Genomic DNA, 13,964 nt, shown 5'->3' on the forward strand with positions numbered 1-13,964 from the left:
TTTTCCTTAAAAAAAATTACAAACTATAATAATTATATGGTCTAATTTAGAATCATTGTGCTTATTTGTCTATTTAAGCAATCAATACTAACAAACTCCTACACGCACTTCAATCTATCTAGTTGTCGACTTGGATTCAAATATTCAATTCAATCTAACAAGCCTAATAAAGGTGACTGCCCTCAACATCAGTACATGGTCAACGTCTTAACCTTTTCAATGCTAGACGTAAATCCACTGCCTGTGCTAGACCTTTTTTTGTGGAAAAAAGCGAAAATGTACTTATAAAAGCTTTTGGAAATTCTTTTTGTGTGTTGGGATGGAAAAAATCGAATTTTGAAAATCTGCATAATTATGTAGTCACGTGACCTCATGGTGGCTATTTTGGCTTCCTCATTTCTCACTAAATCTATGACGAAAACAAATTTTTCTCCATCAAATACTTGTGGGTTATAGTTTTTTTGTTTTTTTTACTTGATTTTGATAAAGATATATAAAATGAATAAAAAATTAAAAAAAATAGCAGCCACGAGCAATGCCACCATGAACACGCGGACTACATCTAGATCTGCCTCTGACACACCAATGTGTGGCTTCCACTACCTCGTTTTCACCATCACTTTCATCCCATATTATTATCACTATAGTCAGTCAATAGATCTACACGTTCCGGATATATAAAATGAATAAAAAAATTTAAAAAATAGCAGCCACGAGCAATGCCACCATGAACACGCGGACTACATCTGCCTCTGACACACCAATGTGCGGCTTCCACTACCTCGTTTTCACCATCACTTTCATCCCATATTATTATCACTATAGTCAGTCAATAGATCTACACGTTCCGGATATATAAAATGAATAAATGTTTTTAAAAAATAGCAGCCACGAGCAATGCCACCATGAACACGCGGACTACATCTAGATCTGCCTCTGACACACCAATGTGTGGCTTCCACTACCTCGTTTTCACCATCACTTTCAACCCATATTATTATCACTATCGTCAGTCAATAGATCTACACGTTCCGGACTCTGGATTTGCCTACGACCCAGCAGGCCAGCATCATTATCAACATCAGAACAATCGTTAGAATCTACTGCAGACATAAGGCTATCATGTTCACCTTGGGCTTGTTCATCATGCATGGGAGATATAGCCATAGACGGAACGTTTAGCAACAAATCACCAACTTCATACTACCAATCACTGTCTTGACTACTATCATTATCAACTGGAAACGAATTACGTGTATCATCCGCCTTGAAATTGTCCTCGCTGTCTTGGTCAGCAAAGATGTCATTCACGACTTCGTCGAGAGTGCATCATCTACGTGGGACTCTGCACCCCGCCATCTTACCGTTTTCCGCTTTGAAACACGTGGAAATATGTTCTAGTGTATAGAGAAAACAATAGATGGCACTTGCAGTTATGGTGCTAATTTTAGTCAGGGCTTCCGGGTAGACGCAATGAAAGGGTAATGTTGAGTCATTTATCATCATGTAACACAATAGTATTAAGTGCAGAGGGACTGCACCACACATAATTTACACAAAAACAAATCCATGGACAAGACACAATACACAGAAACCACAAACAAATATATCAACTTAAGTGAATGGATCCGTGGGCTAGCCGTAAGCGTCCACTGCGCTGTACAGTCCCGGGCCTGTAGTGATACATACTTCACTCAAAATTGAAAACAATCTGGAATATAACCCAGAGAAACCATTGTGTAATGTCAGCATGAGTCATGATCTGCTATGTTACAAGAAATATGAATGTAAACATATTGAAGTAAAAATTACCTATACAAGTAACCATATCGGTGAAATGTATAAAAAAAAAACAACAGGTAGTCCAAAAACTAAAAGTTCTAAGTTAAGTAAGAAAACATTTTAGTATTCAACAGAATCGAGGTATATTGAATATAGTTAGGGCATATGTCATTTACCACAAAAACAGAGCAAAAAACAAACAATACTGAATACAAGGAAGCAAATGAGAAAATGTAAACTGCCTCGAGACAGCCGTCTGCCGACTGAATGATGTGACGTAAAAGCGGTAGGTTGCTAAAGATGACAGAGTTTGAAAAATGTAAAAAAGGGTGATAATACAGATATGATAACACCAAATGGTTAATAAGCTATCGATTTAGGAACTAATCGGAATTATTCAGCTATGTAATTGCACAAAATATAATACGTAAACCCCTACAAGAAATGCAAAATAGGTATGCTGAAAGAATCGTACTATGAACATGCATTTATAGGCATAAAATAAGGGCGATAATCCAGATAGGATTAAAAAACTACAGAACATTTAAAATATATATTAAATTGGGTCATTATCCAATAGGTAGTCGGTAATATACTTATAAGAAATGTCAAGAACAGATGCATTTATAGTGCCAGAATTTTCTTCATTTAATATAAGTTCTGGGAGATATATTTCACTTTTATATTTGTTGAAAGTTCCGTTATCATTGATAACAGATACTGACAGAAATGCCCGTACAAAATACTTGTAAGAGCCCAGTATTGATGTCCTGAGAAAACATATCTAAAAAATATGAATTTCAGAAGGGCATTTCTTTTATTTTTAAGTTTTAGAAATCATTAATGAGTAGATCTGATCTGCTTGATAGAATCCTTGACATTTGCTGTGGGTGTAGAGTGTGATGGCATGGGACAATTATTATCACATGAATCTTAACTCAACTGTGTTGAAATAATAAACATTCACAGAGGAATCAACCCACTTAAACTTTTAAATCATTCTAACCTTACCTGTACATAAAGTAAGATGTGTTTTCATTAAATTTGGCATAAAGTTGTGGCCATATTAAAGTATCAAAAATTTACTGATCCTCATATAAATGCAGACATAGTGCAAAATAAACATACCCCAGTGATTGAATATTATTATCAAATTATGTCGGTTACTACACACTAGGTTCAATAAGATCAAAATATAAAGGTATGGTGAGGATAATGATGAGGATGATACTAATGATGTCTGCGGGTATAATATCAAATTGCTACAGGATAAATCACATTAGTCATTATTCTTCATTTCTCCACACAGCCATCATTACTCCATCAAATAATGACCCCCTTTTATTATAGTTACAAACTGGTCAATTACAACAAGGGTACAATCTGGCTGTGGGCTTACAATCAAAATTAAGTATTCATAGCCAAGAATCATGTACACTTAGTGTATTGGTGCATAAATCTCTGTTCGCAGTAAATTCAAATGATCGTTTTACACTGATTTAAGAAACCTTATTCAAATTACCAAAAATAAAAAAAATAGCCTATTTTCTCTTTCAAAATTGTTGAGAATGATTTACTTTTGTACATATGTTTGAAAGCTAAAATGTTGTGTTATATAAAAAAGGCACAATTTCACATGTCCTCAATGAGCCACCATGTAAGCAGTGCCACCCACCTGTTACCATAATGAGCATAACCAAATTCCAAACCAACGGCTGCCAGGGCAGGATACACCCACATTTTGCAAGAGATGGATAGAGAACAAGCTAAAAACAAACGTGATTTTTTGTACAATCAGGGGCAATAATCCAGAAACTTATGGTCTGAAATGTGCAAATATAAAAAGGGACTGAGATCTTTGGGATATAAAGATATGTTTTAAGTTTCATCAAAATCGATACAAATTGTGACCTTCATATACATACTTTTACACAATTTGTGTACAAAGAGTGGCCATTTTGTCGGGAAATTTCATTTAGATTTTCTTGAAATTCAATTTCAATCTTCATTATGGTGGAATGGTGATATATTTAAACAGATTTTAAAATCAGAAAAAAAATTGTGACCTCCAGAAAATCTGCCAGCTAAAAATGCTATTTTTTAAAAAAATCAGGGGCCATAATCCAGGAAGTTACGTTCGGATATGCACAATTATCAAAAGGAACTAAGATCTTGTAACGGTGATAAAGTCACAAGTTTTTTTTAAATCAGATAAAAATTGTGACCTCTACAGGGACCACAAGCTAAAATTTAAAAAACATGATTTTTTTGTACAATCAAGGGCCATAATTCAGGAAGTTAAGATCCGATATCAGCAAATATTGAAAGGAACCAAGATGTTTGGGTTATAAACATGCATTTCAAGTTTCATTAAATCGGGTGAAAATTGTGACAAAGATTAATTTGAATATTTCTGGTATGTGCAAATAGATAATTTGCCAGCCCATTCCTCCCCCCCAAAAAGTGTCGCCCACCTCAGACTCCCCCTATGCGAGTGCCCTGGTATGTATGCACTATAGTGATGTCTCATGGAGTTCACAAACAGCTGCAGAAAAAATTGATAAATGACTTGCCATTTAATTAAAAATGCCGAGATTATGTGGTGGTGGATGTTTTTCAGAATTTTTCACAAATAATTTACAGTCACTTTTCTCACTTGTGAAAAGGTATTCATTTTCATTTCCTTTTGTTGTTCAAAGACATCCTGTTCTGGGCTGGTCACACACTGTTCAAGTTTTCTAAAAGCTTTGGATGACAAATGTTCTCTCACATTAAAGAAGGTGGCTATTTTGTTTCTATATTCCAACAATAGATATAACCATGACAGCCACTAGAGTCAACTTTCTGTTCAGTGCCATATCAAATTAAAGATTGTGTCTGTGATTTCATTGGCAGAACAAAAATTGACAAATGGAAAAGATATAAACATGACTGATAAAAATAAAGTAATAGATCTCATTTTTAAAAATCACTTTTAATAGTTTTAAGCTTTGGGCACCATACTGAAAGATCTAGTGCTATTGACTGATGACACCACTAATACAATTTTAAATTAATGGTGGTGCTTGAGCATTTACTATAGTATTCTATTAAGATGATAACCCAGAATATAGAAAAATATGAACATTCTCCTTTTAAGTCTGTATTGGTTTAAACCAGTGGCTGCCAGGCAGGATATGCCCACATTTTGCAAGAGATGGACAGAGAACAAGCTAAACAAAAAGCGATTTTTCGTACAATCAAGGGCCATAATTCAGGAATTTACAATCCGATATGCGCAAATATCGACAGGAACCAAGATCTTTGGGTTATAAAGATAAATTTCTTCAAGTTTCATCTAGAGGGTCTACAATCTTGATATACCATATATTTACACTATTTGCGACGAGGGGTGACCATTTCGTCCGGCAGTTTTGGTCCGATTTTCACGAAATTCGAAACTCAATCAGCATTAGGGTGTAACGATGATATATTCAAACGTTTTTTTTAATCGGATAAAAATTGTGACCTCTAGAGGGACCACAAGCTAAAAACACGATTTTTCATACAACCAAGGGCCATAATTCAGGAAGTTATGATCCGATATGTGTGAATATCGAAAGGAACCACGATCTTTGGGTTATAAACATGTATTTCAAGTTTCGTCAAAATCAAATCAAAATTGTGGCCTCTAGAGGATCCACAACCTTGATATACCATATATTTAACATATTTGGGTACAAGGGGCGGCCATTTTGTCCGTCAGTTTTGTGACGGTGATATATTCAAAGGTGTTTTTAAATCGGCTAAAAATTGTTACCTCTAGAGGGACCACAAGCTAAAAACGTGATTTTTCGTACAATCAAGGGCCATAATTCAGGAAGTTAGAATCCAATATGCGTGCATTTTGAAAGGAACCAAGATCTTTAGGTTATAAACATGTATCTTAAATTTTATCAAAATAGGATCTCTAGAGGGTTCCACAACCCTGATATACCATATTTTTACACTATTTGCGTACAAGGGTCGGCCATTTTGTCCAGTAGTTTTAGTACGATTTTCACGAAATTCGAACTCATGCATCATTACAGTGTAACAGTGATATATTCAAGTGCTTTTTTTTTTAAAACGGATAATAATTTTGACCTTTAAAGGGACCACAAGCTAAAAACACCATTTTTTGTACAATCAGGGGCAATAATTCAGGAAGTTACGATCTGATATGCGCAAATATCAAAAGGAACCAAGATGTTTGGGTTATAAACATGCATTTCAAGTTTCATCAAAATCAGATGAAAATTGTGACCTGTAAAGTGTCCACAAGCTAAAAACGTGATTTTTCATACAATCCGGGGCCATAATCCATAAAGTTATCATCCGATATACGCCAATATTGAAAAGAACCGAGATCTTTTGAAGATAGACCTATATTTTAAGTTTCGTAAAAATCGAATAAAAATTGTGACTTGTAGAGTGTCCACAAACAAATTGTGGACGGACGGACAGGGGCGACGACAATATACGTCCGTATGAAAATGTGGGTGTATAAAAATTAGGTTTTTAATTTTTCCTAACTATTCTTGTAATTTTGTGTTGGGCACGATGATGGGAGTGATTATTGGTAAATATAATAGAATGTATCAAATCCACTGATAATTGCTCAACAAGTTAATAAGTTGTAACATCAGCGTCTGCTGATAAGTTAATTTAGTATGACAATATATAAATTAAATTTGCAAATGGGTAAACTTACTATATGCAATTACTTCTTTTGTTAGCACCGACTGCAATATCGATGATCATCATAATTACTTGGTATTTATTCGGCAGACATTAAATTACAATGAATAAATAGAACACAGACTTAAAAAGTTAAAAAAAAAGATTCTCTATATATAGTACACGTAAAAGTTTCAGTTTGAATTTAAAGATATATAAAAATAACATACCGAAATAGAAGAAATCCTAATGCTGTTACAGCAACTCTTCTTACATCATCATTAACATCACTCACCTAAAAATAATCAATTAAGACAATAATAAAACATTTTAACAAATTTCACTAGCCTCAGTATTTTCCAGCATGGTGGTTTTAAAAGGGCACTTATTTTTGAAACACTAATAGCCCGTTCAGACTCTTATTTTTAAACCAGTTCATAATTGCTGGGTTTTTTAAGACAGCATCATGTTGCGTTCACACGCACAATAAGCCAAACCAGTTTAACTATTCTGACCTCTTCGGCCGGAGGTTAGAGTTAACTACGCAATGGGTAGCTTCATATTCTTTATTAGGTTCTCGCACGCTTTCGATAACATTGGCACTGTCTGACCCCGATATTTTCACAGGAATGTAACTTACTGCGTACTGCGCATGCTCAAAGCAAGCTTGAGCCAAGGTTTTTAAGCCAACCCGTTCAGACGGCTAAGATGAACCAGTTTAAAATAAAAAGCCTTCTCGAAGACAGGTTGCGAGCTGGGGTTTTTAAACTGGTTTATTTGCCCCACATTTGCGTTCAGACGCTTAAGTTAAACTGGTTTAACGATCCCCAGGTTATTTAAACCAGTTCAACTTAAGCGTCTGAACAGGCTATTAGACACTGAGAAAGATTGAGAGACAATGCGAGCTCATAGATCAGATGTTGATTTTATCTCTTAACTAAAATCTTCATAAGTTTCAAAGGTCATCACTAGATTCTACAAAGTGAAAAAAGGGCCATAATTCTAGAAGTCATCAACTGAAATTTCACTAATTTCAATATAAATTTCAAACAGAACAGATGATTCTTTAAACATTAGGGAGTTAGGACTATTCTATAAAGTGAAACATGGACACTAACTCTAGAACTAATTTTAGCATATTCAATGGGCCTCTTTGTTTCCATAATTTGAATATTGCATTTCAATTCCATACTGATTTGATAACTTGTGCTGCTGTTACAGTGTACATAAGATTCAACAAAGTGAAACAAGGGTCATTATAGTCGGTTAAGTAATTAACTTAAAGCGAGAATTTCATATTTTCTAAGAAAGTCAAAACATAATTATTTGTATGTCTTTTGCTCAATAGGTTGTCAACTCACTATTATACGATCATAGGTATCATTCTCACAATTAAAAATCATTCACCCCGAAAATAATAACACAATTACCTCCTATTCCCCCCCCCCCCATGGAATAGCCATCTTCTAACGTTTGAATTTGAAGTTGAAAATGATATTTTTGCCAATTTCTCAACTGGCAATAGTGAATTATAGGATTATTCTTTAACAAGGTAGGACTGTTTATAGATACCATCTATTTTAAGGCTTTATTTTAATACATTTTAAAAATATAACTTAAAAATATGAAATTATGGCTTTAAAATACATTATGGGAGATCAGATAAAGAGCAGGCAGTTCTCACTATAATTGTTAAATACTAGATAATGTCTTGATTATCCATTTTTTGATTTAAACATGAATGGGCGTTGAGCAGCAGATGGATTATAATCCAGTAAATATCACAGGCTAGCAATGACATCGAGAGTTGATGGTCTGGATAAGTTAATTAATGTCTAATTAATAATTTAAGAAAGACCTGCAATTGGCAGATTTAGCTCTAGCATAATGTATGTTTGAATTATTAAAATTCGATTGTTGTCTTTATTTCACTAATTTGATATTAGGCTAAGTGTTCACAAGATTCTGTAAAGTGAAACACAGATTCGTTAAATCAAAGTAATTAAATGAAAACTGTTGAAATTCAATGCCTCTTTGTTTCCATTATTTAAATATTACATTTAAATTTCATGCATATCGGATGATAATCTGTCTTTGGAGTATTTATTGTTAAATTTCAATAAACATTTTAGTCTCACTAATAATGTAAACTAAATAATATACATTTTAAAAACCTCAGATAATAAATGTCTGGGGCTAAAGCAATAAACAACAACATTTTCCTGCCATGTAATAAAAATACTACAGTGTTGGTGATAGTGCTAATCTTATTTTAAGGCTCAGGGATAATTGTATGAAATTTAATATGTACAATGGCACAACAAAAGCATGGATAATACAAGAATAATTTACAATGAAAAACATTATCAATTCAGTGATTTTGTAAAAACAAGAATTTATGTTGATCATAAAGACAGGCTGGTATTAGTATTAGGCTATATGTAAGTTTTCAACTGTGAATGACAACTTTGGATGTTAACCTGCTTCTAGATCAACTCTGCTAAAAATTTTGAGATTTTAAAATGGAACTTAGATTTAAACTTGAAAACTAAATCTATCTCTCTTCTTTCTTTTTAAAAGATAGGTTGCCAGGCAATGAAACATACGCCCACAGCAGCTAACTCGTCCGGGCAGTGAACAAGAGTTGTCACATATTTTTACTTTTTTCGGTAATGAAACATTTATAATACATTAAAATCTGATTAGGAGTAACAACTCATTAAGTAATTATCAGAAAACCATTAGAATTTGTTTGGTTTTTATAAAGTTTTGCCCCATGCTAACGTTTAGTATAGGAAACTTTTAACATCATGGATTTAGCTGTTCAAGTCATAAAAATTCATTGAAAATCAATATACTTGTTTGTCTCAAAACCTTACACTCTGTGTATGAATCTGAAGTCAATCGGATGATAACTTTAGCTTCTAGAGGGTCACAAGGTTTTTAAAAGTGATAACTGCCATAACTTTGGCAGTAATTATCGGAAATCGTTGTAAATCAATATGATTCTTCGTCCCATGACCTCAAACACTCTGTATCAATTTAAAGTCAATCGGATATTAACTTTAGCCTCTAGAGCATTTACAAGATTTTTTAAGTGATCAAGGGCCATAACTCTGGCAGTAATTATCAAAAATCGCTGAAAATGAATAAACTTCTTCGTCTCATGATCTTAAACACTGTGTATAAATTTAAACTCAATCGGATATTAACTTTAGCCTCTAGAGCGTCTACAAGATTTTTCAAAGTGATCAAGGGCCATAACTCTGCCAGTAATTATCGGAAATCGCTGAAAATCAATAGGCTTCTTCGTCTAATGACCTTAAACACTATGTATAAATTTAAAGTCAATCAGATATTAACTTTAGCCTCTAGAGCATTTACAAGATTTTTTGAAGTGATCAAGGGCCATAACTCTGGCAGTAATTATTGAAAATCACTGAAAATGAATGAACTTCTTCGTCTCATGACCTTAAACACTGTGTATAAATTTAAACTCAATCGGATATTAACTTTAGCCTCTAGAGCGTCCACAAGCAATTGTGGACGCCGGACCGCCGGACGGACGGGGGTGACGACAATATACGACCACATTTCAATGTGGGCGTATAAAAATCAAATACATCATTAATGTTGAGATTTATTTTAAATATCACATGACAAAAGATGATACGATTATCCTATTATTATAAAGCACACCAGTTAAATCTTACATTTTACAGTCTGTAGTCACGCAAAGGAGTTATTATTTTTGTACTACGTAATCTAACAAGCATCTTGTGCATTAAATTAACTTGATATTTACTCAACTATTTTTTCTCGAATCACAATGAAAAATAGATATGAACAGTGTGAATTTTTCATGTCTAAATTTAAGTGATATCACCTTTTTGCACAATCAGGAACAAACCTACTAAATCTAAATATTGACAGGAATCAATTTTGCGGTTGGATGATATTGGGTTGACATTTTTGTAAAGTTAACTTTTGTGTGACAGATTGGTGTAATGTTTTATTGGAGAAAGAGGTATGGCTTGACCGCAAGCTGATTATTTCAAGTACATCCAATCAATTTTAAGATTGGGAATAACATAATGAAACAGTCAATTTTCTCATGAATCAAATATTGAATGTGGTATCTCCTCTACTTTAAGTAACAAATTCATTCCCTGTTTCAGGTAATCTCACAAATTGGCATATAACTAAAAATATAAGAATATATATCGTCTATATTTATTATGGAAACAAATTTCATACCCTTAAGAAACACATTAAATGAAGCAGGACAAAAAAAACCCATTATGACATTAATGTAGTGATATTTCATTCAATCAGGATTGCACATAATCTTAGGAAAACAAGCATACTGGTACAATTTATTTTTATAACTACCGGTACATTGAGACTGACAGACAACTAAAAGCTTATACAATGATATTTTATTTGTTAAATACATGTATGAATTAAATATTTGACATGATCAGAAGATTTGGTTGAATGGTAGTCTACAAATAGTCCAAACAATCAATAAAAATATGGATTAATGATAATTATAGCCATCACATTACTTCTTATAAAGGTCAAATCCATTTTATTTTGTCTCGTCTTTTCAAATCTAAATGAAGATAATCAATACCTTAAACTAATACTATGGTAAAAATGTAACAATTATAAATATAAGCTGTACATTACTTACAGATTATGTACTAATCATATCAAATTCTGAGAAAAACATAGACATGAAATTAAAGATACATTATGTAAGATTTAGATAAAGAACTAGCCATTCTATAATAGTTCGAAAGTAGATGATGTAAAATGAATAATTTGAAAATTTCATTCAAATTACTCTATTGCAAGCGAAGATATTAGCCTTTGAAGGTTTGACAGATGTGTGCAATAATTTCAACCACCGTACTGGTTGATCGAAGCTAAGTCTCGGTCCTCCATATTTGATTAAATCAAAGTATTGCTGAACAGTTCTAATCTATTTAATATCTGAGAAATCTGATGCCATCGAGAGTTGATTAAGGCCTGGATCATTTAATTAATGTCTAATTAATACTTTAGAAAACATTTCAGGCCTAAAGAAAGACCTGCAATAGGCAGATTTAGCTCTTGCATAATGCATGTTTAAAGAGAATAGGGTTTAGCTCAGTTCACAACTACTAGGTCAGTATAACTATTTCAACATGTACTTCATGTTTAAATGTAGAGCTCTTGAGTTGGATGATACCAAGGAATCATAAAAAAAAGTAACTGAAATTCATATTTAAAATTATTAATACATGGGAGATTAGATAAAGAGCTAGCAGTTCTCACTATAACAGTTAAAAACTAGATATTGTAAAGGGAATTTGCTGAAAATTACAGTCAAATTGATCCACCCTAAACCGAGAATTTAGCGACTGTATTTTCGGCCTAGCTTTAATCATCATTACTAAAAAACAGTCTCGATTATCCATTTCATGATTTAATCATGAATGAACGTTGAGCAGCAAATCGGATCTTAATCCAGTAAATATCGCAGGCTAGCGATGACATCGAGAGTTGATTATGGTCTGGATAAGTTAATTAATGTCTAATTAATAATTTAGATAACACTTCAGGCCTAAAGAAAGACCTGCAATAGGCAGATTTAGCTCTTGCATAATGCATGTTTAATATATTATATTCTGATGAATAATTCTGGCAATGCATTCGTCTTCAAACCTATCCATATATTCCTGGCTTTCTAAAGTGTTGTGAAGGGAGATGATATATTGTAGACAATTAAATGAAATGAAATGGGGTTTAATGTCCTACTGTTCTGCTCTGAACTGAGCTAATGAAGACGGGCATACGCCATACAGTGTGCTAGGAGGGAAATTTTGCCCGGATAGCGGCACTACGGCCTATTCTTATATCGAATTCCAACTGTCAAGGGATCTTTTACGTGCACGCCAATGTGTACATGGGACCTCGGTTTTTCGTGTCCATCCGAATGACTAGACAACTGTCCTTGTCAGGCCCTCCATCCTGCATCACTGACAAGGGGGAATCACACCGGAAAATCTGGATGAACTTTCTCAGCTAATGCAGGGATCAAACACCCGACCTCCGGGCTAGTGAGCCAGCGTCTTACCCACTTAGCCACCGTGGCTCCCTGTAGACAGTTAAAATAACCCTCAAAAACCAGATGCTGTGATAGCTAACATACCTCACACTGTGGCTCTATAGGCCTTTTATGTTATCGTTTTATATTCATCTGTTACCATTTAAATTTTTTTATCAAATAGACACAAATCAACATTTAGCATTTGTGAATCTTTGAATATGTAATGAAGGTCTTGGCCTTTCCAGGATCTACATCAGATTCTATACAATAGACTTAAAAACCAGTTTTGGATTTCCGGTACACCGCTTTTATGGATCACATCATATCTTAGTAATAGACATCAAACAGTTCTACTTGGTGAGGCTAAATCTCTACCGTTTAAACTTGACTGTGGCGTACCGCAAGGCAGTGTTTTAGGACCCATTTTCTTTGTTCTTTATACAACCGCTTTAGGGTCTTTGATCGATGGCTATGATCAGAGGCACTACTCTTACGCCGATGATACTCAACTCATTGGTGTGTCTAGTCCTATGCTAATCAGAAATGCCTTACAAAAAACTACTGACTGTTCGCTGGCAGTTAAAGAGTGGATGAAAGCGAACAAACTAAAATTGAACGACGATAAAACAGAGGCTCTTTTAGTAGGTTCATCACAACAACTCAAGTTACTACCTGATCTTAAAATCACCATTGGTAATTCAGAAATAAATTTCTCCAAAAATGTTCGAAACCTTGGAGTGATATTTGATCCTTCTGACAATGGACGCTCAGGTTGATGTGGTATGCCGTACATGCTACTATCATCTACACTGTATATGCAACATCAGAAACTATCTCACTGCTGACGCTTGTAAACTACTTGTGAGATCACTTATTTTATCAAGGATTGATTATTGTAATAGTTTACTCTATGGAATCCCACAAGCATTTCTAGCCAAGATCCAAAAGGTTCTTAATACTGCAGCCCGAATAGTAACAAGGACACATAAGTTTGATCACATCCAGAATGTGCTGGCTTCTTTACATTGGTTACCTGCTGAGGCGCGAGTCAAATACAAAATACTAACATTAGTGTATAAATGTCGCAATAATGCAGCTCCTCAATACTTATCTGAACTCTTATATGACTACAACCCTATTAGATCACTTCGCTCTCAAAATAAACAGTCACTAGTTGTTCCAAGATATAATTTGAAGTCATATGGGTTTAGGTCTTTCAGTTCAGCTGGTCCTAGATTATGGAACGAACTTCCACAACAGATCAAGAATCAACAAACTTTTAATCAATTTAAATCCGCACTAAAGACTTTCCTGTTTCAACAGTTTTACCAGTAGAGCCATTACAAAAAGCGTTTTGAGCATGTGTTAACATGGAGAAGACGCTATA

At 34.0% G+C, this 13,964-nt stretch overlaps 1 protein-coding gene across 2 annotated transcripts in view; it reads right to left on the bottom strand.

The window, feature by feature from the left end:
- LOC126828354 (26S proteasome non-ATPase regulatory subunit 1) overlaps positions 1-13,964 on the bottom strand; it is a 253,794-nt gene that overhangs the window by 187,224 nt on the left and 52,606 nt on the right. For both annotated transcript variants that reach the window (XM_050558095.1, XM_050558091.1), the window contains exon 20: positions 6,711-6,775. In XM_050558095.1, the coding sequence (XP_050414052.1) occupies positions 6,711-6,775 (65 nt within the window). The remainder of the gene's footprint in view (positions 1-6,710; positions 6,776-13,964) is intronic.

The sequence above is a fragment of the Patella vulgata genome, chromosome 1 (genome assembly GCF_932274485.2).
Source record: "Patella vulgata chromosome 1, xgPatVulg1.2, whole genome shotgun sequence".
Classification (NCBI taxonomy): Eukaryota; Metazoa; Mollusca; class Gastropoda; family Patellidae; genus Patella; species Patella vulgata.